The sequence below is a fragment of the Eschrichtius robustus genome, chromosome 10 (genome assembly GCF_028021215.1).
Source record: "Eschrichtius robustus isolate mEscRob2 chromosome 10, mEscRob2.pri, whole genome shotgun sequence".
Lineage (NCBI taxonomy): Eukaryota > Metazoa > Chordata > Mammalia > Artiodactyla > Eschrichtiidae > Eschrichtius > Eschrichtius robustus.
In genome coordinates, this window is record NC_090833.1 from 103,390,591 (window position 1) to 103,412,762 (window position 22,172).

General features: G+C 59.7%; 2 protein-coding genes across 3 annotated transcripts; both read right to left on the reverse strand.

Annotated features, from left to right (window-relative positions):
- Positions 1 to 4,121: 4,121 nt before the first annotated feature.
- Positions 4,122 to 17,985, reverse strand: HR (HR lysine demethylase and nuclear receptor corepressor). Of its 2 annotated transcripts, XM_068552227.1 has the most exons (19): positions 17,914 to 17,985; positions 17,134 to 17,784; positions 15,597 to 16,386; positions 14,226 to 14,376; positions 13,975 to 14,147; positions 12,430 to 12,594; positions 11,129 to 11,218; positions 10,835 to 10,950; positions 9,907 to 9,988; positions 9,350 to 9,513; positions 8,929 to 9,165; positions 8,565 to 8,730; positions 8,296 to 8,365; positions 7,990 to 8,120; positions 7,749 to 7,868; positions 7,535 to 7,650; positions 5,493 to 5,657; positions 4,958 to 5,086; positions 4,122 to 4,820 (listed from the first exon to the last, which is right to left on the reverse strand). In XM_068552227.1, the coding sequence occupies exons 1-19, from the start codon at positions 17,938 to 17,940 to the stop codon at positions 4,758 to 4,760; spliced, it is 3,606 nt and encodes a 1,201-aa protein (XP_068408328.1). In that variant the 5' UTR covers positions 17,941 to 17,985; the 3' UTR covers positions 4,122 to 4,757. The 2 variants fall into 2 exon arrangements, with proteins under 2 accessions (XP_068408328.1, XP_068408329.1); XM_068552228.1 differs by lacking the exon at positions 5,493 to 5,657.
- On the reverse strand, positions 17,701 to 21,942 carry HRURF (HR upstream open reading frame). Its single transcript, XM_068552232.1, has 3 exons — positions 21,874 to 21,942; positions 19,059 to 19,685; positions 17,701 to 17,784 (listed from the first exon to the last, which is right to left on the reverse strand). The coding sequence occupies exon 2, from the start codon at positions 19,339 to 19,341 to the stop codon at positions 19,237 to 19,239; it is 105 nt and encodes a 34-aa protein (XP_068408333.1). The 5' UTR covers positions 19,342 to 19,685; positions 21,874 to 21,942; the 3' UTR covers positions 17,701 to 17,784; positions 19,059 to 19,236.
- Positions 21,943 to 22,172: the final 230 nt, after the last annotated feature.

Consider the following 22,172-nt stretch of genomic DNA (forward strand, 5'->3'; position numbering starts at 1 on the left):
TGGCCACGGCACTTGTTGCTACCACACAAAGGCTCATTTTCATGAAATGTGCCTACAGGGCCACCGTGAACTAGACCTTACTCTCAGGAATTCCAGCCACACCAGATCAGCCTCCTTAGGCCCTTCTCACATACTGAACTGACTGCAAGGTCCCTGGAGGGCAGGGTGCTGGATTAGGCTGTGGAGTATCCCCGGGGGACCCGCAATCTTTTGAGGCACTTGGTGAACGCTGCTGCCCCTACCCCTATCCAAGACCTGTCACGTCCCAAACAACTGAACTCACAGGGCTGAAGTCAGGCCCCCAGGACTGCAGAGCAACTTGTCGATGTATTTGCCGCACATACATGCGTGCGTGCGTGTGTTTAGACCTTGATTTTCCCATCTGTGAAGTGGGGACAGTGTTAGTCCCAGACTCCTTTCTGCCTCCCAGGAATGATTTGAGAGAGAGTGAGGTCATGTCTGGGCAAGGCTCTGAGAGTCTCAGAGGCAGCCTAAGATAAATACCAGATGGCCTAACTGCCCAGAAGAGCATAGGCTGCAGCAGACCGTGACTCCACTCCCCCCATTATCACTGAGAAAAGCGCTCCTCTCCTGTTAAGTGGACCTAATCACCCCTGTGATGAAGAGCACATGAGAAACTTGAAAACCAGTAGTAAACTGTGAAGGGCCCCACGGGCAGAGGGCCCTTGAGGGGGTGTACCCAGGCCTTGGCAGATGCTGAGGGGGACAACAGAAAGTAGACTTTCTCAAGGTGTTGGGAGACAGAGCACACACCAGACTGAGTCAGGAGAGACCCCAAGACAGAACTGGAAAAGCCAAGGGAGGGAGGGGGGCTGAGATAGAAACTTCCAGAACCTGAAACAAAGGTAGGTCTCCGTCAGGTTTGCTCTGCATCCCCACAGAGGGCAGAGCACTAGCGGGTGTGGGTGGCTGAGCAGCACAGTGGCCAGAAGTGGCTGGACTGGTCGGCCCTGCGGTGCAGTGCTCCCAGCACCCACGGGAGCCAGGCCTGAACCAGCCATTTTGGGGCCTGTGGACACACGTGCATGTGAACAGGAAGGCAGTATAGGCAACCTCGGAAACAGGCCGGGCAGGCAGGGTGGGGCAAGGGTGTCTGTGAGGCTAAAGTCATTTAGGGAGCGGCAGCCCTGGCCCTGGACAAAGCAGGAAGGGTGAGGAGGACAGTAGCCCAGAGTACGGGGAGGAGGAGGTCTGGCGTCAGCCTGTGCCCTGCTACTAGCTTGCTGGGTGACCTTGCAGGAGCCACATCTACCCTCTAGGCCATCTGTAAGGTGGATGGGTGGATCCTGAAACAGAAAACTGGTGAAATCCCAATAAAATCTGTTGTTTAGTTACTGGTAGTGTTAATATCAATTTCTTACCTTTCGATCACTGTGCCACAGTTCTGTAAGATGTTACGGATGAAGGGTAACTGGGAACTCTCTGTAGTATCTTTGTGACTCAACTGGAAACCTCAAATCATTTCCAAATTAAAAGTCTAAACAAAAAAAAACAATAGGACTTCCCTAGCGATCCAGTGATTAAGACTCAGCGCTCTCACTGCCTAGGGCCCGGATTCAATCCCTGGTCGGGGAACTAAGATCCTGCAAGCCGTGTGGCACGGCCAAAAAACAAAAAGTCTAAAAACTGTACTTGGTAAGACAAAAAAAAAGGCAGTGTTGGATATACACACTCTGATGTCACTTCCAGCTCTGAGGTTGTGCCTCTGTGATATCTGGGCCGGTGAGCGGGGCTGGAGCAAGTGGACAGTGGGATACAGGGAGAAGCAGAGGCCCAAAGTGCAGGGCTGGACTGAGGGGTGGCCTGCTGAACCTCCTTGAGGAAGAGAGCCACCAAGTGCCCCAAGCTGTCTCAGGGTCAGTCCCCACCTGGACTGGTTTCATCCCCAGGTCGAGTTCTGAAACATTTGGTCCAACTGCTGTTCGCTAGGAGCCAGACCCAATACGCCCTCAAGGGTGCTGTGACCTGCCATGAAAGGGGAGGCCTCAAAGAGGTCGGGAGGGGAGAGAGGGCCTGTCCCGGGGCCATCCCCATCTTCCCACAGGAAGGACCCCGTGTTTGGGGTTCTGGGGTGACATCAGGACACGGCTATACAAGGTGAAGTGTAGGTAAGGATGGGTCGCTCCGTGCCACTTGGAACGTGATCAGCTCTGAAGTGCGTCTACCGGAAGGAGGAGGACAGAGGGGACAGCAAGCCCATCTGCAAAATCCATTAAACACGAAGACTGTAATGTAAATGAGGCGGCTTAAGTCAGGAAACTTGGTTCAAGTCCCAATTCTGCCACTAAAATTGCTGTGTGACCTTGGGTGACACACTTAACCCCGGCCTGCCTTTTTCCTCTTCTGTAAAATGGAAATAAGTAATATCGACCCCAAAGTTGTGATAAGGGATTCAATGAGATCCCTGGCACATAAAGTGCAGTGGTTCCTTAATTTTTTCTTTTTGCTTTTTTTCCTATCCCGTGGAAAAAATGAAAATAACCTAGCTTTGCAAACAATGAAGAAACCTAACTTTTTTAAAAATGAGAGATGATTATGCAAATCACTGCCAAGCCACTTAAGGGAATATACGAAGCCATTTAAAATAAAGGTTAGGGGCTTCCCTGGTGGCGCAGTGGTTGAGAATCCGCCTGCCAATGCAGGGGACACAGGTTCGAGCCCTGGTCCGGGAAGATCCCACATGCCGCGGAGCAACTAAGCCCGTGCGCCACGACTACTGAGCCTGCGCTCTAGAGCCCGCGAGCCACAACGACTGAATCCCACGTGCCCTAGAGCCCGTGCTCTGCAACAAGAGAAGCCACGGCAATGAGAAGCCCGTGCACCGCAACAGAGTAGGCCCCGCTTGCCACAACTAGAGAAAGTTCGCGCACAGCAACGAAGACCAACGCAGCCAAAAATAAATAAATAAATTTTAAAAAATAATAATAAAATAAAATAAAATAAGGGTTAGATAGCAACCCAGGAAATGATCACAATACATTTTCCCAGAAGGAAACCCAGCCTGGCTTCCCTGGTGGCGCAGTGGTTAAGAATCCCCCTGCCAGTGCAGGAGACATGGGTTCGAGCCCTGGTCTGGGAAGATCCCCCATGCTGCGGAGCAACTAAGCCCGTGCTCCACAACTACTGAAGCCTGCGCTCTAGAGCCCGTGCTCCGCAACAAGAGAAGTCACCGCGATGAGAAGCCCACGCACCGCAATGAAGAGTAGCCCCCACTCTGTGCAACTAGAGAAAGCCTGCATGCAGCAACCAAGACCCAACACAGCCAAAAATAAATAAAATAATAAATAAATTAAAAAAAAAAGGAAACCCAGCACAAAGCACCCCAATTCAACCATGTGTAAAAGAGATCCCTGGAGAAAAGACTAAAGGAAATACGCCAAAAGACTGATAGTGGTTGGATTGGAGGTGAGTGGAGGTGGGTCTACAGGTTTCTTTTTCTTATTTTCTAAATGTTCTGAAAGTATATTAAATTTATAATAAAAAATTTTACTTCATAAAAAAACATTCCCTGAACCACTGCAGGAACAACTGTAACACGAGTCAGAGGATGTTGTGGTGAGATGTACAAGGGCAGGGGAGTGGGTGGAGCCACACCAAAGGGTGGGGGGGGGTGGGGGTAGGGAGGGGCTGTCAGCTGTCTCAGGCGACCGGCCAGTGGGCATGGGGCTGGCCATGGGCACCGAGGGCAGAAGACTGGGCAGGGGCTCTCCCGGGCCAGACTCCCGGAGCTCCAGGTCAGGTCAGACAGGAGAGATGGGGTAGCCTGGAGTTCGTAGGGAGAGTGAGGGTTCCAGAATCTCTGGTGCCACACAGGGAGATGGCCTTGCTGCTGTGGCCCGGACCTCTGCCTTGCCCGCTGTCGCTGTCAGGAGTATCCTCAAGGGCAGCCCCCTTGGAAGGCTCCACCTGCTCCTCTGTGGGAGGGAGGGACCCTGCCCCCCACCCTAAGAAGAACAGGCAGGGGTGTTTGAGGTCCCCGTCACCACAGCCTCAGCCCCCTCCCACCCTGCGCCATTTCCATGTGTCCCCTCCCTCCCCAGTCCATGTGGCCTGCAGGAGCAGGGCCAACCACACTGCAGCATTCACAAAACAATCGGCCTTTAATGGAAATCAAGAAGGAAGGAGGCGAGAGGAGGGTGCAGGGATGGGGCCTCGCCCATATCAACCCCTCCAGCCAAGCCTGGGTGGTGGCCAGATGCTGCCCCCTCCCCACACTTCACAGCTCTCTGGCAAGAGGGCAGGATGTCGGTGGCCCCTGTCCAGCACGCCTGCAGTGCAAAGGGCCGCCCGGGAGCCCAGGAGGATGTGGGTGGTATAAGCAGAGCTCGGGCACAGGTGAGACAGCAGGAGATGAAGCAGCAGCAGCAGGTGTTGCTTAAGCCAGAATGATTTCCGAGGTCCCCCAAGGAAGGGCTCTTCGTCTCCTGGGTTGGCAGGCAGGGGTTGGAGGGAGACGGTCACCCCCAGTGTGAGTCTGGTACCATGGAGAGGAGCTTGGGGCGGAGCAAGTGCCAGCCTGCAAAGGGCAGGTGCGAGCTTCAGTGGCACTGTGGTTGTCGGCCTTAGAGCCCAGGTCAGGGGCAGGGAACGGGGTGCCCTGCTTGTGCCCAGAGTGGTGCTTGCGGGATCGAGCAGAAGTCCCCAGGTTCCCCGGTGCCATTCTCTGCTGAAGCTGTGCCTGGGCTGAGCACTGGTCTGCCTGCTCCCAACCCCTACCCCAGACACTTGGGATCCCCCTATTTAGCCTCTTGCAAGGTTCCCACAGCCAACTTCACTGCTTGGAACACAGCCCAGTCCATCTAGGAGAAAAGGAGAGGACAAGGAGTTTACAGTCGCGCCCCGGGCTCTCCCTGCCGCGAACACCCTCCCTGGGCGCAGCTGTGCTGTGGGGGGAATTGGGCAGCACACCCAGGCTCCCGGCCAGTGTCACACTCACCTGGGCATAAAGCAGGCGGCAGTCAGGGGGCAGGCTGGGCCCCTGGTGGCAGAGCTGAGCAGAGAGGGCAGCGGTCTCGGGGGACAGGAAGTGCTGAGTGACACTCACTGTGCTGACCAGCCCCTGCACCTGTGCCAGGGACGGGGTGGGCAGGAGGGTCAGTGGGGACTCAGGATGACGCACCCTGCCCCACTGGTTCCTGAGGTCTGCTTCCCCAAATGACTCCCACCCAGCTCTCAGAGAGCAGAGGCCCTGGGTCCAGCACCAGCCACCCCCAAAGGGCGCGGCCAAAACCAGGCCAAGGGGATGCCAGAGACGGCACAAGCGGAGCGGGCACCCAAGGACACAAAGCCCAGTTGGCTTGATGACTTCAAGACCACTAGGCTTCTCCTCTTCCCTGCAGTGGAGGCGTGACTTCCTGCTCTGCCTAGCTCCAGAGGGGAACTGAGAGGGACGAGGGTAGACCAGGCTGGGGAATGCTTCCGATATTCTGAGCTCTCTGCAGAGCCCCCGCCTGCACGCTCCGGGGAAGCACCTGGTGGGGAGCCCCCGCGGGCACCAGCACGGCCTCTCCGGGGGCCTGCAGCAGAGTCCAGCAGCTCACACCCCACTCCTCCCGCAGGCGCCGCCGCAGCCCTGCGTCCAGGTAGCAGCTGCCCGGGGTGCCAGGCTCCAAGTTTCCCGCCCCGGCCGGGCACACCTCAAAGAAAAGGAGGAATGAGCAAGGCGGGAGGCTAGGGCGGGGCTGCAGGAAGATGGGGCATGGGCTGCCCAAAGGCCAGAGGCAAAGGAAAGAGCCGCAGGGGTCAAGTCTTGAAGGGCAGGGGGAGGACATAGGGGTGGGAGAGAAAGGAGCAGGATGGTGAAGGGCTGGGGTCGCTCACGTTGGCAGAATAGAGATTTGGCTGGAAGGAGCTGAGAGGAAAGGATTAAGGGCTCTGAGGCTGGGGGTCTAAATCCCCGCTTTTCCCGGGGCTAGATGCGTTGAATAGCCTCTGTGGCCCTGGCCCTGGGCCCTCTGCTCCCTCCTTCAAAGGTACCCCTTTCTCCAAAACCCAGGAAGACGTCCTGCATAATCTCAACTTATAAACTGTCTACACCAAGAGCTCTTAATTGTGGAGTCCTGTGAAGATCCTGAACTGTGTGCTAAGCCGTAGGTGAGCAGATAGCTGTACGTCCCTGGGGAGACAATCCAAAGCATGCGTCAGATTCTTCTAAGATCCCAGATCCTGAAAAGGCACAGCCACACGGAAGTTCTGACTCCCCAGTGGATGGACCGACCGGCTTGCCTGTCCAGGCTGAGGCCTCTGAAGCAGGCACAGCTTTGGGGGGCCTTCACCAGCCCAACCAGAGCGGGGAGCTCCTTGGGTAGATGGGAACTCGTGGAGGCCAGGGCCCAAGGAACACCTGCAGAGGTGAACCCAGCATCGTGCTTCAGCTGCCCACCAGCTCCATCCAGCCCTTCAGCTAGAACTTTAGCAATTACTCCTGGGCTTAGGGCTCAGGCCTCCAAGACCAGGCCATGGGAAGAGGGGAGGCTGGTGAGTCAGGTTGGACCCTAGGGTAACCCCAGGCAGGTGCCAAGGAAGTCCAACCTGGAACTAGAGCAGTGTTTCCCAGGCCACCCAGTGAGAATATGCCCCTCAGACCTTCCCGGTGAATTATCGGGTTTGGCTATGCGGGACTGCCCACAGCCGGCCACACCCAGATCAGACAAGGCCATCTATGCATGAAGGCGCGCTGCTGTCTGCTCCCCTCTGCGTGTCCCAGCACCTGCGTGAGTCCATCCGTGTGTGTGCATCTCCTGTGGGCAGGAGGGTGGCAGTGGACAGCCACGTTGACACCTGCACATCCGTGTGTGTGCATGTGCCTGAGCAGGGGTGACACTTGGTGGGCGTCCTTTCCCCAGGACAGTCAGGGCTCAGCTGGACTTTGGAACCACCTGGCCTCCCCCACCTCCTGCTCACCCCCTCCTCTTCTCCTTCCCTGCCCCCTCTCCTGGCCCCGTGTCTCTCTCCACCTACCATGCTGCCCCCCCTTAGCCCTTCCTTGCTAGCACCTCAAAGGGCACCTCCTCATAAGGTGCAGATTTCCGAGAGGGGAGCAGTGGTACGGATTCTCAGGTGAGCTTCCTGTTGCCCTTCGGCCAGCCCCCGCCTGGAGCCTGCAGCGGGGAGGCTGCCTGTCCCCAAGGGGAGCACAGTGTAGCGACCCGGGCTGGGAACAGCCACAAGCTCGGGTCCCAGCTTTACCACTCAGCCTCAGTGTTCTCACCTGCAAAATGGGAAAGCAGCAGTACCTACCGCACGGGGTGGTCGTGACAATTAACAGAGAGAATGTACCCAAGGCCCTGAGCACAGTGCCCAGCCTGTGGCAGCCCTTGCTTCATTTCATCACTAGGTCCCCCACTTTCTGTGCACCCCACTGCACACCTCTCAGGAGGGCCCAGTCTGCCTTCTCTGCACCAGTGGAGTCCAGCTCACCTGAGGCAAGGGAGCGAGCACACGGGGCACACACACAGAGGGAGAGCTTCTGGGGCTGGAAGGGGAAGGGGAGAGCTCCCGGCTCCCTCCTCACCATCTGGAGAAAGCGGCGGATGCGCTGGGCGTCCTGTGCCCGGAACACGTGCCACACGGTGCTGGCCTGGCTGCCCGGAGACCAGAGCCCCTCCCCGTCCAGGGCTGAGAGGAAATCTGGGGGAGAAAGACGGCTCAGGAGGGCCCAGGGCCAGCAGAGACAGCACCTCGCATCTGCAGCTTGCACCGACCCTTGCTTCCAGCCAAGGACGCACCTTTCTGTGTCCAGTGCCAGGCAGGCAGTGGGGCTTCAGCGCGTACCAGGACACTGACCAGGTCGGTCACCTCCACACAGAGGTTCTTGGTCCCCAGGTGCCCACACTGTGGGCTCACACCTGTATGGAGGTAGAGAAAAGACACTTGGGAATGGGCCCCAGGACCTCGGCACTGACGCATGTGTTCTTGGAGATGACAGGAAGGGGGTAGGGACTGGGCAGGAATGGAGTGGACACTCACCATAGGCCGCCCACAGCTGGGGCTCCAGTGGACGCAGGACAGAGCCCCAAGGGAGGTAGGAGGCCAGGTTGAGCTTCCCATGGCGGGCACAGTACTCTGGGAGTGGCAGGCTGGCAGCCAGGCTCTCCACCCTGTGTGTGTGTGGGGGGGTGTCACGCCCAGCAGGCTCAATCCAGGCACCAGAGACCCCGTCAAAGCCCGCAAAGCTAGAGTAACTTCCCGAGGCAGGCACAGAGCACTGAGCGTCCCAGGGCCAAGGAGGAGAGGCAGGGAGGCCCGGCCAGACAGCCCTATGGCACCACGCACCTGCTGGTGTCCTCGTCCCCCAGAGCTCTGTGCAGCAGGAAGACCGAGCCCTCATCTGACTTTGGGCGAACTAGGGGAAGAGACAGAAAGGCCATTGGCCCAGGGAGGAACCTCCTTGGCCCAGAGGCCCTGCTCCCGTGGCAGCAACAGAGTCCAGTTTCTGCGCTGGGCTCTGCTTCCAGCTGCCCCCAGGGTCACTCTGGGACTTCGATGCACCCCCAGCATCATAGGGGCTCCCAGCTCCTCTACCCCACATCAGGGATACTCACTCTCAGGCCGGGAGAATCCCTCCCAGAACGTTGTGCTGCCCAGGCTTGCGGGCTGGGGAGGTCTGAGGGGGGTCAGTGCCTGCACCTGGCCTCCAAGCGCCCCTAGAGCTTCTGTCCCCCACAGGTGGCCTTGCAATGTCCCCTGAATCCCTGACACCAACACGGGCTGTAGTGGGGAAAGAAAGGGGGACACGGGGAGAATGGATGGGGTACCCAACATGGCCAGGCCGGGGCATGTTGTAGGGGCACCAGAACGGCGTGGGGACAGGCCCTGTTGTTCCCTCCGAGTGACGGACCAGGTCTGCCTGGGCCTCGGGATCAAGGCCCTGAGGGTAGGCGAGGCTGTGAGAGCTGGGAGCCTCACCTGGCCCTGCCGCCAGTGCTCCTGGAAGAGGTGGAAGCCTCGCCGAGGCCTGGGCTCCTGCAGCCACAGCAAAGCCCCGGGTGGAGGCAGCCGGGGCCGCACCGGTGAGAGGGGCAGGCCCAGGCCTTTGCGCAGGCCCGGCCCGGCCCGCAGCCCCGGCCCCAGGGCTCTCTCCTGAATCTTCCGTTCCACTACCTGCGCGATGATGCTGTCCAGGATGTTAGTGATGCGGTCGTCCTGCGGGGAGGGAGGGGCGGAGAGGCAGGCGTGCTCAGGACCCGCCTGACCCTGCAGGGAAGGCCAGCCCAGTACCCGCCTGACCCTGCAGGGAAGGCCAGCCCAGTACCCGCCTGACCCTGCAGGGAAGGCCAGCCCAGTTTCGGCCCCAGGCCCCCAGCCCTCCCTTCGTGCCCTCGCTCACGCTGGGCAGGGCCGGAGTGACAGGGGCGAAGGCCATGTGTATCCGTTCGTGCCCCAAGCAGAGCTTGACAGCAGTGGAGGCCAGCAGTTCACAGAGAGAGGGACAAGGCAGGGGCCCTTGGCCAGCACGGTCCTCTGCCGGGGTCACTCTGGAGTCTGGGGTCTCTGTTAGGAAGGAGGGCGGTGAGGGGCTTCACCTTTCTCTAGAGGCTCCATTGCCCACGTGCCCTTCCCTCCTCTCCCGGCGGAATCTGCTCTGTCCTCACTGGCACTGCCCATCTCAACTCTGGTCTGGATGCACTTGCCTCCCACCAGCTTTCCTGCCAGCGTGTCTAGGACCTCTCCAAAGGAGGGGCTCAGAACAGGGGTCTGGCTGGAGAGGGGTTAGGAGGCTTGTCCTAGATTTTATTTAGATTTATTTTCTTTGGAATGACTTGAGAAGAGAGATGGTGATGGGGGGCTGGGGGGATGGCTAAAGCCATTCCAGTCTCTCCTGGGGATTCCAGCCTGGCCCAGCCTCCCCCGCACAGTCTGAGCAAGGCGCAGGGGGCCGCTCACCCTCCTTAGTGTCCTTGGTCCTGTTGGTATCCCTGCTGCAGGAAGGTTGTGGAGTTGGGGGAGTTTTCTCCGTCGGCTCCTTCTGTTAAACCCAGCCGCCACCCCCCCCCCAATCCAACCAGAGATTTAAAAATGGCAAATGCATCTCAATCCAATTCAACCCACAAGTATTAACAGCGGACTCTTGTTAAGTCCTAAAATCGTGTTTACAAGGAGCGAAATGTCATACGATACAACGTTAGGTGGAAAAAAGTTGCCCATGGACTTATGCATACAGCACGATCTAAAGTATACTCAAAAGAGGCTGGAATAAATAGATAGGCAAATGACTGGAAAGAAATATGTTAAAATGGTAACGGTGGTATTGTAAGCCACTGCTGTTTTCTTCCTTACTCTTGTCTGTATTTTCCAAATTTTCCACAGTGGGAATGTGTACGGTGTCTGGCACACAAAAGGCATTTGATAAACCCTTTCTTGAATAAATGACTTTTATAATAAAAACATGAACTTCATAAAAACTTTGTGAAACGCACGCTGAGCACCTGCTCTGTGTCAGGTGCGGGGACTACTGAGAAGGTGGGCCGACACTCCACCTGTAGGAGCCTGCGCCTGGGGAGTGGAAAGACGGGACTCCAGCAGCTCTAGCAAGATGCTGGAACGCGCACAAAGAGGGTGGGACCTCCAGGCAGACAGAGAGCGAGGACTTCTGCTGGGCGGGGTGGGGGGAGGTGGGGCAGAGGCTAGAGCTCACTCCGTGGATCCTCATCCCCAGGAGAAGAGAAGAAGCCTGATTTCACCAGCTTCCATGTCCCTCCTCATTCCCCTCAAAAGAAAAGGACCAAACCCTGCCAAAGTCAGGAATTTGCAGACACACCGCCTGATCCTGGGGTGCACCAGCCAGTGCCCTGTCCCGTGCCCTGCTTCTTACCTGCTGGCCCCCATCCCCAGGGGTCCACACCCAGGCATCAGCTTGGCAGGGGCAGTGCCCCCGGATGTCAAACTTGACCCAGACCTGGTGCATTGCAGTGCTCAATTCTGCCAAAGCTGTGAGGGGGAGAGGGGAGATGGAATTTGCCAGTGACCGCAGACAGGGGGCCACTTCCATGCTGCTTGGCCTCACCAACCAGAAGAGCATGGGATCGGGCTGAGGGACATCCAAACAGGAAGCTGGTCTCCCCCAGGACCTGCCCTCTGTACACCCCACCCCTCCAAGAGGGCTCACCCTGGCTGGAGACAAACTGGGTGAGCATCAGGGAACAGGCACTGTGCCCAGCCTCCTGGGTACACTTCTCCATGGACTGTTCCTGAGAGCCTGTTGGGGGTAGGAAAGGAGAAGCTGCAGGTCAGGAAATCAAGATAAACCCAGGTTAAAGTCAGGGAAGAAGAGCAAGGGCATGATATCTAAATCGGGGACCTTGAGAATCTACAAAACATGGGCTTTCTGGGAAACCTGAGTTCCCTAGTGACATAGGATCCTTTGCTTGCAGACCGCAGAGCCGTTAATATGCTGAGTGCGTTGCGAGATGCAAGACAATCATGTAGAATATGGTGTTCCGAAAGGTTTCTGACCCTGGAACTCTTTTTGGCCATGTCTATTGGAACACTGGGAAATTTCAAGTGTTGAGGTGGCGGAATTGAGCAAAGGGAGAGAAAGCTGAGAACCATGAAGAGAGCAGGACTCGGAATCAGAAGACCTGCCTTTAAATCCTGGGCCCAACACTTACGAGCCGTGTGACCTTGCACAAGTCACTTAACCTCTCTGAGTTTTTCTCATCTGGAAAATGGAGGCAATAATACCTACTTCACAGTGTTGTAAGGTTTAAAAAGGTGCAAGCTGAACAAAGTGAGAGATAGAGAGTAGGCACTCGACTTCTTTTAAGGATATGGGCATGGCCCTCTGATCTGGGGAGAGAAAAAGGTCTGCTCTAAAGGGCATTGAGCAGTGGTAGCTGAGGCTGCAGAGGGAGACTTTCTCAGGGAGCCACAGCCAAGAAATGACCATGAACTTTTTTTTTTTTTTTTTTTTTTGCCACGCCACGTGGCATGCCGGATCTTAGTTCCCCAACCAGGTATCGAACCCGTGCCCCCTGCAGTGGAAGTGCAGTCTTTTTTTTTTTTTTTTTTTTAAAGGTTTGCGTTTTTTTTTTTTTTTTTAATTTTTATTTATTTAGGGCTGTGTTGGGTCTTCGTTTCTGTGTGAGGGCTTTCTCTAGTTGTGGCAAGCGGGGGCCACTCTTCATCGCGGTGCGCGGGCCTCTCACTATCGCGGCCTCTCTTATTGCGGACACAGGCTCCACACGCGCAGGCTCAGTAATTATGGCTCACGGGCCCAGTTGCTCCGCGGCATGTGGGATCTTCCCAGACCAGGGCTCGAACCCGTGTCCCCTGCATTGGCAGGCAGACTCTCAACCACTGCGCCACCAGGGAAGCCCGGAAGTGCAGTCTTAACCACTGCACTGCCAGGGAAGTCCCTGGCCATGAACTCTAGGGCATCCCTTCCGAAGCCCCCAGCTCCTTTCCTACCTTCTTTCTCCCTGGTCCTCCAAGCTCCCGCCATGCGACCACAGGCCACACACAGCCGGTGGCTGCAGCAGGGGCATCGCCAGTGGGTGTTGAAGAGTCCGTGGTGGCAGCGGCTACAGCAACGTGGAATGCCTGGGTTGTCCTCTGTCCCGGCTGGCCCCTGGCCTGCTGACCACAGGAGAGAACGGGGTCAGAGGGGCCTCAAGTCAGTGGCCCCTTTGAGGACCTCATGTGGGAGGCCTCCAGGAAGGGATGGACGCACAGGAGCAGTTTCCACCGAGGGGCTGCCCCAGAAGGGAGACAGGCCCCCTTACAGTCACCCTTGATTACTCGACAGCCCCTGTAAAGAACCTGCTCGCTGCACCGTCTGTCTGCAGCCAACCCTCCCAGGCCAGTGCAGGCTGCACCTCCCCGGCGCCTGCCCCAGGGCCCCCTGAGCCACAGGACTCCCAAAACAGTCCTTCATCCCCCCAGCCCACAACACAGTGGTGTTTCCTCAGGGGATTCCTCTGTATCTCAGAAGAGGAAACCTTGGGAGGCTGCTCCTTCCCTCACCCAGAGTTTCAGACCAAGCCCTGTTGGTAGGTGGGAGGTTGCCAGTGAGCACACGTTCATATACTCATCGACACACACTCGTCCCATCCAGGGCTGGGTGCTGGGGATTCAGAGCTGGTCAGGACCTGGCACTTGCACTCCCAGCACTCCCACCACAAGGGGGGAGATGGGCCCATAAACATGGTAATGCTCGTGGCATCATGGGGTGGGTGCTAGAGTATGAGTGGGATGGAAGGAGGAGGGTGGGGACAGCTGCACAAACGGCCCTGAGCGATGAGTAACTTTTCATTCACCAGGTAGGAATGGAAGGGAAGCGCGTTCCAGGCAGAGGGAACAAAGGGTACCGAGGCCTGAGGGGGCGGACAAGCTCAGGTGAGCCAAGAGGGCCGGGCGTGTGCCAGGAATCGGGCGGAGGGAGTGGCACGGTGGACAGGGGCTGGCTGTGAAAGGGGAAGGGGCTGGACTTTCTGGGACAAGAGGGAGCCACCAGGGGGTTCCATCCAGGGAGTGACAAGACAGCAGGGGTGTCTTGTCATTCCTGGAGCCAGAGGGATTAGCTGATTGCCTCAAGCTCCTCCCATCTCTAACTTCGGCCCCAATCCTACCAGCTTCCCAGGGCCCAACAGCCCGCCATCCCCGGAAGCCTTCCTTCCCTTGCAAAGCTGCAGGGAGCTCCCACCCCACCCCTGCCTCCCTCCCGGTGCTCTTGCAGACACTTGGCATTCAGTCTCATTTCCCCAAAGCTCTTAGAGGGTTGGGCCAGATCAGGTTTTACACCTACCCAACATCTCCCGTCCAGGCCAGAAACTGGAATACAGGTTGACAGAGCCTGAGCTGGGAATAAGGGCACAGTGGGGCAGGAGCTCTCCCGCGCTGGCAGCTGGTTGGTAGGCAGTGCTGGGGGAGGGAGGTCCCATGCTCCTTGTGAAAGCACTGACCACAGGACCGGGCCGTCCCGGGGTCCTGAATGCCTGGTGGGGGCCTGCTCACCTTCCCGCTGGGCCCAGGCCAAGACCTCCCGCTCCCTCCGCAGCACGTGGCACAGTCGGTCTCCCAGAGCACTTAGCAGGTGCTTGGCGAGGCCCATGCTGAGCCCGGCCTCCTCCGGGCCAGACCCTCCTCCCTCGGAGCTGGCTGCCGAGTCTTCCTCCTGCTGCTGCAATCTGGAGGTAGGGCAGAGGAAGGTGAGCAGGGAGCCCCACTGGGAGGATGCTGGGGGCAGCCGGGGGCAACAGGCTCACCTGGGCACTGGCTGGGAGTGGCAGGCCGGCCCTCCCGCCGCACCAGCTGCCTGAGCACAGCTTTGGCACTGAGTCATGCCTGCCGGGGGAGCTGCGCAAGGTGTATCCTGAAGCCCCGGGTCCTGGAGTCTGGCCCTGATGTCTCGGGGTCCTGAGGGGACAATGCTGCTGGTCAGGAGGCCGGGCTTCCTGGGCTTCTGTGAACCCCAGGCCCTGCCTTAGCACCCAGACCGTCCCCACACAGAGCCAGCGCTGCCCCTGGGCCCGGGCCTACGAGGCCTGATTCGGAACGAGGGAACCAGGCAGCCAGAAACTTCAAAAAGGCTGAGCCCTAACATGGACTGACGGGCCACGTTTGGGGCAGCTGGGGCGCAGGATCCAGTCGGTGTAGACTTGGGTTAGCTCTGCCTCAGCCTCAGTGATACCGTTGGCTGCGTGACAGTGTGAAGAGACAATCCCGACGTGGACGGAGGGCGATGGAAGGTGAGAAGGCCGGAGAGTTTCAACACAGGCCACAGGTGCAGTAACCCTAGAAGTCGGAGGGGCCTACAGCTTCTCAGCCCAGGCAGAGGCCTGGAAGAGCACAGACAGACCCATGCCAGGTGCAGGGGTGCAAGACCAGAGAAAGAGTCCTGATCCAGGCTCAGCAGTCTGGGAGGCCAAGAAACCGAGGTGATCCTGAAGAACTGAGGCTGGGGCCGGCAGTGCCAGAACCCTCCGTGAAGGGCAGAGCTTGACAGAGGGGTCCAAGATGTGCCCAAGTCCTAGCACTGGCAGAGTCCAAACTGAGTTTCTATGATCCAGCTGGGCCAGAGAGTAGTTGTTTGTTCCTGAGGCAGGACAAGGGGTCCTTCAGGAGATGTAATCCCCCCGACGGGAGATTTGTGGCACAAGTAATCACAAAAGTGACTGTTCATTGAGTGCTTGCTAAGTGCCGTTTACGTGAATGATATTGTTTAATCTTTGCAGCACTCTTTACGGGGTAGGTGCTGTCTTTATCCCCATTTTATAGATGGAGAAACTGATGCCCAGAGAGGTGAAGTAACCAGCCCAAGGTCACATAGCACCAATCAGCAAAGCCAGGAGCCAGGTATTCTGACTCCGGAGTCCACACTCTGAATCCTGTCATTATACTGTCACCAAAACACCATGGCTCGGGAGTAGCCACACGAAAGTAGGAGCCACGTGCTGGACGGGTCTGGCCTGTACATGCTAAGGATTCCCAGAGAGCTATCCCATCCAGGTGGGCAATTGGACAGCTGGGTGTGATCCACTCATAAAGGACTTCTGATCCCACCTCCCTGCAAAGCCCCAGTCCCGGCTGCACCCTCCCAAGTAGGGCCCCCTGCAGGCCCTCCCCTGTCCCCTTACCTCTGTGGTCATCACGCTGTTTTGCCTCTGCCTTGTTCCCAAATGATGAGTCCAGCAGCTCCTGCCAACCTCTGGCCCCCTGCCCCACACTGCCCGGGAAAGGGCCGGACGGGCGCTTGGCGGCTGGGCTGCCCACTGCTCCCTGGACCTCGGGGCTGCTTGCCCTCTTGAGGGCCCGCAGCTGGGCTGCTGGGCTTTCCTCCTCCCCAGAGCAGCTGTCTGGGCACCCAAACTGCTCAGAGTGTCGTGTGAGCCATGTCTTCTTCAGCTTGGTGTGATGGCTGGGGGGGCAGGCCCTGGGACCAGGGGCCTTGTTTGCTTCCTCGCTGGATTCACTCGGCCCACTGGTGCCCCCCTCCAGGTCCTCCTGGCACTTCCCACAAGGGCCAAGACCTCCATCTCTAGCTGGTGGGTGAGATGAGCAACGGTCCACCTGGGCGGTAGGAGGCCCAGGAGAGGGGCACCTTGATGTGGCTGACGGCCCCAGCTGGTACCCAAGGCTCCCGCCTCCCGGTAAAGCCCAGACATTGCCAAGAGTATGAACCAGGCCTGGGGAACAAGTGGGCCACAGGGTCTGGGGAACAGTATCTGGATGCCCCAGGACAAGGGGGCAAAGATTCTGATGCCTGCCGACTCCTGTCTCTCCACCTCTCTGGTGGAGTGAAGGGCGTTCCACCTCCCCAGTTCTCTGGAGATGCCCACCAGGCACTAAGCCCAACAACCCACGTTCCACAGTTGCCAGTGGCTCCTTTGCCAGCCTGAGAATGCTTGGATCCTTGCAGTAAAAACCCTAAAGAGAGGAGAAGGGATTAAGCTCATGCTGACTTTGCTTCCCACTGCTTAAAAGGATGGGCAGAACTGACAACCATCAGGTGTGAGCCTGTGTGGCTTTAAGGGTTGTGAAAATACTGAAGAACATACTGGTTAATAGGCACTGGTCCCCTAACTGCCTCCGCCACAGCCCTGGCTACCCCAGATCCTTCCCCAGGATTTCTCAGGCCTCCCCATAACCCAGCAACTAAAGGCTTAATGCCTGGCACAGTCAAAGGGCCTCCAGGATCTATTCAGATTGTGTGATGCCCTGTACCACACTGGATTTAAAATATTTTACATCTCATCCCTGAGGTGACCCTGGGGGGGGGGGGGGTCACTTGTGGGGGAGGTGCCAGAGGTACAGGCCATGGGGCCACCTGCCCATCCCACTCCCAGATACAGGGCCTTGTCTACCCCTCCCCCCAGGACAAGACCACACATTCTGAGGCCCCAGTTCCCAGGGCCTTGTTCTGGGTGGACAATGCGTGAGTCAATTCCTGAAATGGCCCAAAGGCAGGTGAGGCCTAATGAAATGGGTTTGCTCAGAAGAGGAATTGCTTGGGGTCGACTATGCCTGAGCTGACAGGCTCCTCCTCTGCCTGGGTACCACCTTATCTTTTCATCAGAATGGAAGGGCAGAGTGGTTTGGCCCCGGCAGCGTTGCTCAGGGGCCACTGAGCCCCGCTGCATGAGCCCCAGGTACCCTCTCTGCTCCAACACTCACCTTGCTGCCTAAGCTGAAGGCAGAGGGCACTTTGGGCTGGACTCCGGCGTACCCCCAGGGGTGTGGGGTCAGGGGCCAGTCACATGGACGCTCTGGGGGCAGGCTGGACACTAGGTAGGGTGGCAGGCAGCTGGGCACCCAGAAGGGAGCTTGCTCAAGGATCTTGGTCTCCAGAAGAAAGGGGCAGTGCAAGGGTCGGAAGGCCACAGGGTCACTCTTGGGAGGGCCACCGTTATGCTCAGGAATCAGTGGGCCATAGCAAGGCGGGCACGCTGACCCACAGAATGCCAGCGGATGGCTAAGCATCGCCTCCTTCCAGCGCAGGCCCTCCTTGCTGCCCGACCAGCTAGCCTTCCTCTCCCCATTCCGGGGACCTTTGCCCTCCACCAATGGGAGCGTGTCCTTGGGGCTCTGGGGGAAGCCAGGGGGGAGCCAGGAGCCTGGGGTGCTCAGGACACCCCTCCAGAAAGGAACAGGCTCTCCCAGGCACAGTGCTGCAGGGCTCAGGCCATCTTGTGGTGGGGTATCCAGCTCTGGTCCCACGATGCCATTCTCAGGGGCTGTCTTCTCCCAGGCTGGGCTGTCCTTCAGGAAGCTGGGCGTACTCTCCATCGCTCTCCTGCCCTCATGGGGCTCTCCCAGAGGGGGTCCCTGGAGCATAACCACCAAGGCATGAGCTGCTTAGGCACCTGCCTCAAGCACCCTACCGCCTGGTACAGAGTGGGCACCGCCCTGGCAGCACCAAGGCACCCCAAACCAGTGAGACAAGTGCCAACCTACAGCTGGGCTCCACGTTGCCTGCCACATGAGACTCGAAGGACCCGCCTGAGTGCGATGTTCCAGTGTGGGACGTCATCCCTTCCCCTGAATGCCTGGAACTTGACAGCCCACCTGGGCCAGGGCCCCTCAGCAGAGACTGCTGATTCTAGGATGACATGTCCCGGCCTCGCCGAGCCTGGAACTGGTCATGAGCCATGGGGAAGGACAGAGGGCAAGAACCCAAAAGATGTGCTCCATGGAAGGCACTGCACTGGGAGACAAGAAAGTTGGATCCTGCCCCTGATTCAGTCACCTGCTGTGTGACCTTGGGCAAGTCACGTCACTCCTCTGGTGCCCTTGTGTAAAATAGGGCTGGGAAATGGGCAGGCTCAGAAGCCTCTTCCCTGCGCTGCAGTCTGTGGTTCTGGGGGTGCTGCTTCCCCACCCCCAGCCCTCAGCCCCACCTAGGCTTGTTTGGGTGGGAAGTGCAGACAGGGCAGGCTGGAGTCACGGGGGAGAGCAGGGCTGCTGGCTGGAATCTCTCCCTACACCTGGGCAGCCCCGAGTCTGCCTCTTCCAGGTGCTGTACAGTTTCTTGGCTCCTGAGGCAGAGCCCAGGACAACTGCTGGGGGCTGGGATCTCCACCGCTGCCTCCAAGGGAAGGAGTGGGCCGGCACAGGGGAGGGGAGTTAGAGGCCTCAGCCGGGATGGGTCAAGATGCCCCAGTCCAGCCGGCAGTGCTAGGGCGGCCGGTGGACGCTGGTAACTGCAGCCTGGCCGAGGGGAGGGAAGGAGGCGGGGAAAGCGGGCTGGGGCCCACAGAGAGGCAAAGGAGGGAAAATTGAACGTGCGTGCAAAGGACCAGGATGACAGGTGGCACCAGAGCCGCAGCGCTCTCCCAGCACGGCCACGTCGGCCCACTGGGGGAAGCCCCAGGAAGGAGGGGAGGGAGCCCAGGGAGCCGTGACACAGGGCGCTTGGGTTTTCTGGGGCCACCGCTCCGACGCGATCCAGCCCCGTCGGACATCCTAACTTTCAGAGGTGTGGCCAAGCCCAGAGGAGCAAGGGGAGCTCATTCCCTGCGTGCGGCGCGGGCTCGGCTTAGAAATACCATCCTATGGGCGTCCCCAGAAGGCGCGCGCCTGGCGCCCCTCTCGGCCCTTACCTGGGCTTCACGCGCCGGGCGCGGCGCGGGCGGCGGCGGTCTTTGTGGCCGACGCCGGGCGCCCTCGCCCCATGGGCTGGCTCCGGGGCCTCCCGGCCGGCGGGCGAGGACTCGTTCGTTCTCCCGCTCTCTGCTCAGCGCGCTGGCGCTCTCTTTCCCCCGGGGCGGCGGGGGCGCTCTAGGGCCGCAGGTTGGAGGGGTCGGGCTCCGGGATCTGCAGGATGCGGCACACGGCGCGGATCGGCCGCACCAGCTTCTGGGCCGAGGCCGTGGGTTGCGCCATGGGACGCCGAGACTCCGTGCTGCGCTGCGGGGAGGGCCGGGCCGGGGCTAGGGAGCGGGTGCCCCCGGAGGGAGAGAGAGGGAGCCGGGCCGGGGGGAACGCGCGCCCCGGGTCGGAGATGGCGGAGTGGGGGGAAAGGCCGAGGGGCCGGGGGAGGGGGTCGTGCCTGGAAGGGGGGCCGATCCCGTGACCCGGGAGAGAGGCACCACCTACGGCGCAGCACGGCGCCGCGCGGCTAATGGAGGGAGTGCCCGGCGGAGAGCGCAGCGGGACCTCTGCTCGCCATCGCCAGACGCGCAACTGAGAGTGGGGAAGCTGCTTCGCCGGTCTCCTCCTCCAGCACCCTGCGGGGAAACAGGAGCCCGAGATTCGGCGGCCCCGCCTCGGCCTGCCCCCTCCCGGGCCCCGGGGGCTTCCGCCAACGCCCCGGCGATGCCACCGGCTGCGCACGGGGAGAATGAGCCCTTTGTTCCCCCCTCCCCCCCGCCGCACCCGGGCGCCTGCCGAGAGAGGCTCCCCCGGGGCAGCGTGCCAGCTTCCCAGCCGCCCCACCCTCCCGTGGGCCCGGCCCCGGAGCCTGGCAGGCGGGCAGCACCCCCACCATAGGTGGCAAGCCCGGGAACTGGAGCAAAGGGCGGGAGGGGCCGGACCAGGCCACGATGGGGTGGGGTGCCCCCAGGGGTGCCAGGGCAGGGCGGCTGGGAGGGGTCAGTGCCAGAGCTGGCAGGGGCAGTCGAGTTCTCACGGGTCAGTGATGGGCGCTCTGACCCACGCCAGCCTCCCCGTGCTGGCTGGACCACTGGCTCCTGATCCTCTCCAGCTCTGGCACGTGGGCACACACGCTGGCCCAGGTCTGCCCTGCCCGGTCCTCATCTGGCCAAGCTGCTCTTCACCGTTCCAGACACAAGCCCCCTCCCAGGGCACAGTGTCCTGCCTTAGCAGTTCTAGAAGGGTCTAGGCTCTAGTCTGTTCCTGGTCTAAGGGCCCCAGTTTCACCAATTGTCCAGAGAGGAAGTGGGACCAGATGCGCTCCACCACCTGCTCTGGCCCCGTGTTCTGGGGGTCTGCCCCATCCTGTGCTCCTAGTGTTTCCAGGCCCAGCCCTGGAGAGGAGCCCATGGGAGTGGCTCCTGGGAGGGAGCAGAGAGGAGGAGAGGAAATGGGAAAGCAGGGCACCCTCCACCCGAGGAAGCATCCTGGCCCTTCTGCGAGGGTGGTTCCAGAGCACAGACACAAACAGATTCAAACACACACAGACAGATTCAGACACACACAGAAACCCACACGCCCAACGGGCGCTTCCCTTCCCCTCAGGCACCCACGTCCCACCCCGCGACTCCCCTGCCTCCCTGTGGAAGCCATCCTTGGCCTGCCTTCACCCAGCCTGGGACAGAGAGAGCACCACCCCACCCACCCCCATTCCATCGAAGGGATGAGTTCTTGGATGCCTCTAGCCTTGTCCCAGGTCACACTACCATCCCTGGAGCAGGAAGCCATGAGGGCCTGGAGGGAGCCTTCCTCCCAAGAGACCGGAGGGGAGGCCGGGATCCTTTCACCAGTTGAGGAGAAGAGGAGGGGTCCTGAGGAGAGGAGGCCTGAAGGGGTCGGCACCAGGCAAGACTTAGGTCATGTTGGCATAGATTCTCCTGGCCCCTTCGCCTTCCCCCAGAGGCCGGTTCTGTGGCAGGGCAGGCTGGTAGGGGTTGTTTACATGACTGAGTTATTAACACTCCCTTCCTCCCATAGCTCCCCTGAGGGGTGGCCTGGACCTGAGTGTGCCAGGGGAAGTGATCCTGGAGGATCTAACCCAGACTGCAGTCCCCAAGCCCCAAGCCCCAAGCCCCAGCCTCCGGCTCCCAGGCTGGCTCCAGGATGTGGATGGAGGGCTGGGGTGTGCCTGTAGTCCCCCATCTGTGTCCTCTGGCAGCCAAAACTTGTGGGAGATTCCAGGGGGAGATTCCTGCGGCTTGAGGCCTAGAAGAGGCTGGGCAGGGCAGGGTGGGAGCCTGGGCTGTCCAGGCCCCGAGGGGATGGGGACTGCCCCAGGGGAGTGGGACAGACACCTCCCCCCACCCCCTTTGCCAAGTCTGCTTTGTCAGATCACTGCCTCTGAACTAGACCAGGACTCTCAGGACAGGCTCCTAAAATGCCCAGGGGGTGGTGGGGGGCATTGGGGTGGCGGGGGAAGGAACCCCTTTCCACCCTCGCCCAGCTCCCCATCCTGCTCCACAGCCCATGCCACAGGCCCACAGAGCCCTTGTAGCTGGCTGTTCCGTGCCTGAGGACAGAGCAGATCTGAGGAGCCACACAAAGACACAAACAGAAGGAAAGCCACGCAATGTGTGGACACAATGCCGGATCCGTGGACAGAGGCGAGCTGACCAGCACCCTCAGACACGCGTGGGTCTGCTCCGGCCCCGCAACGACCCCTCAAGAGCACTGACACACACACACTGATACACACATTCCCACTGACACGCGCAGCAGCACTCATGAGCCAGCTGCCCTCACGCTGTCCCCAGAGCCCCTTACCTGGGCAAGCACAAGTGCCCTTCGGGCGGAGCAGCCCCCTGCCCAGGGGAAGGCAGCAGGCGGGGGCGGGGAAAGGAGCCCCGGAGAGTCAGGCCAAGCTGCCACTAATCCGGGCAGGGAGAGGGGGGGCACCCACACGTCAGAGCGGGGACTGCCGGGTGGAGGGCATCTGAGGACATCCCCTCCCACACACGCGGCCGTCTGGGCACCTAGCCCTACTTCCCCAGCCCCTCCATCCTTCAGACAGCCGAGGCTGGCCTCCCCCCACCCCACCCCCACCCTTGTGGCAACGCCTGGGG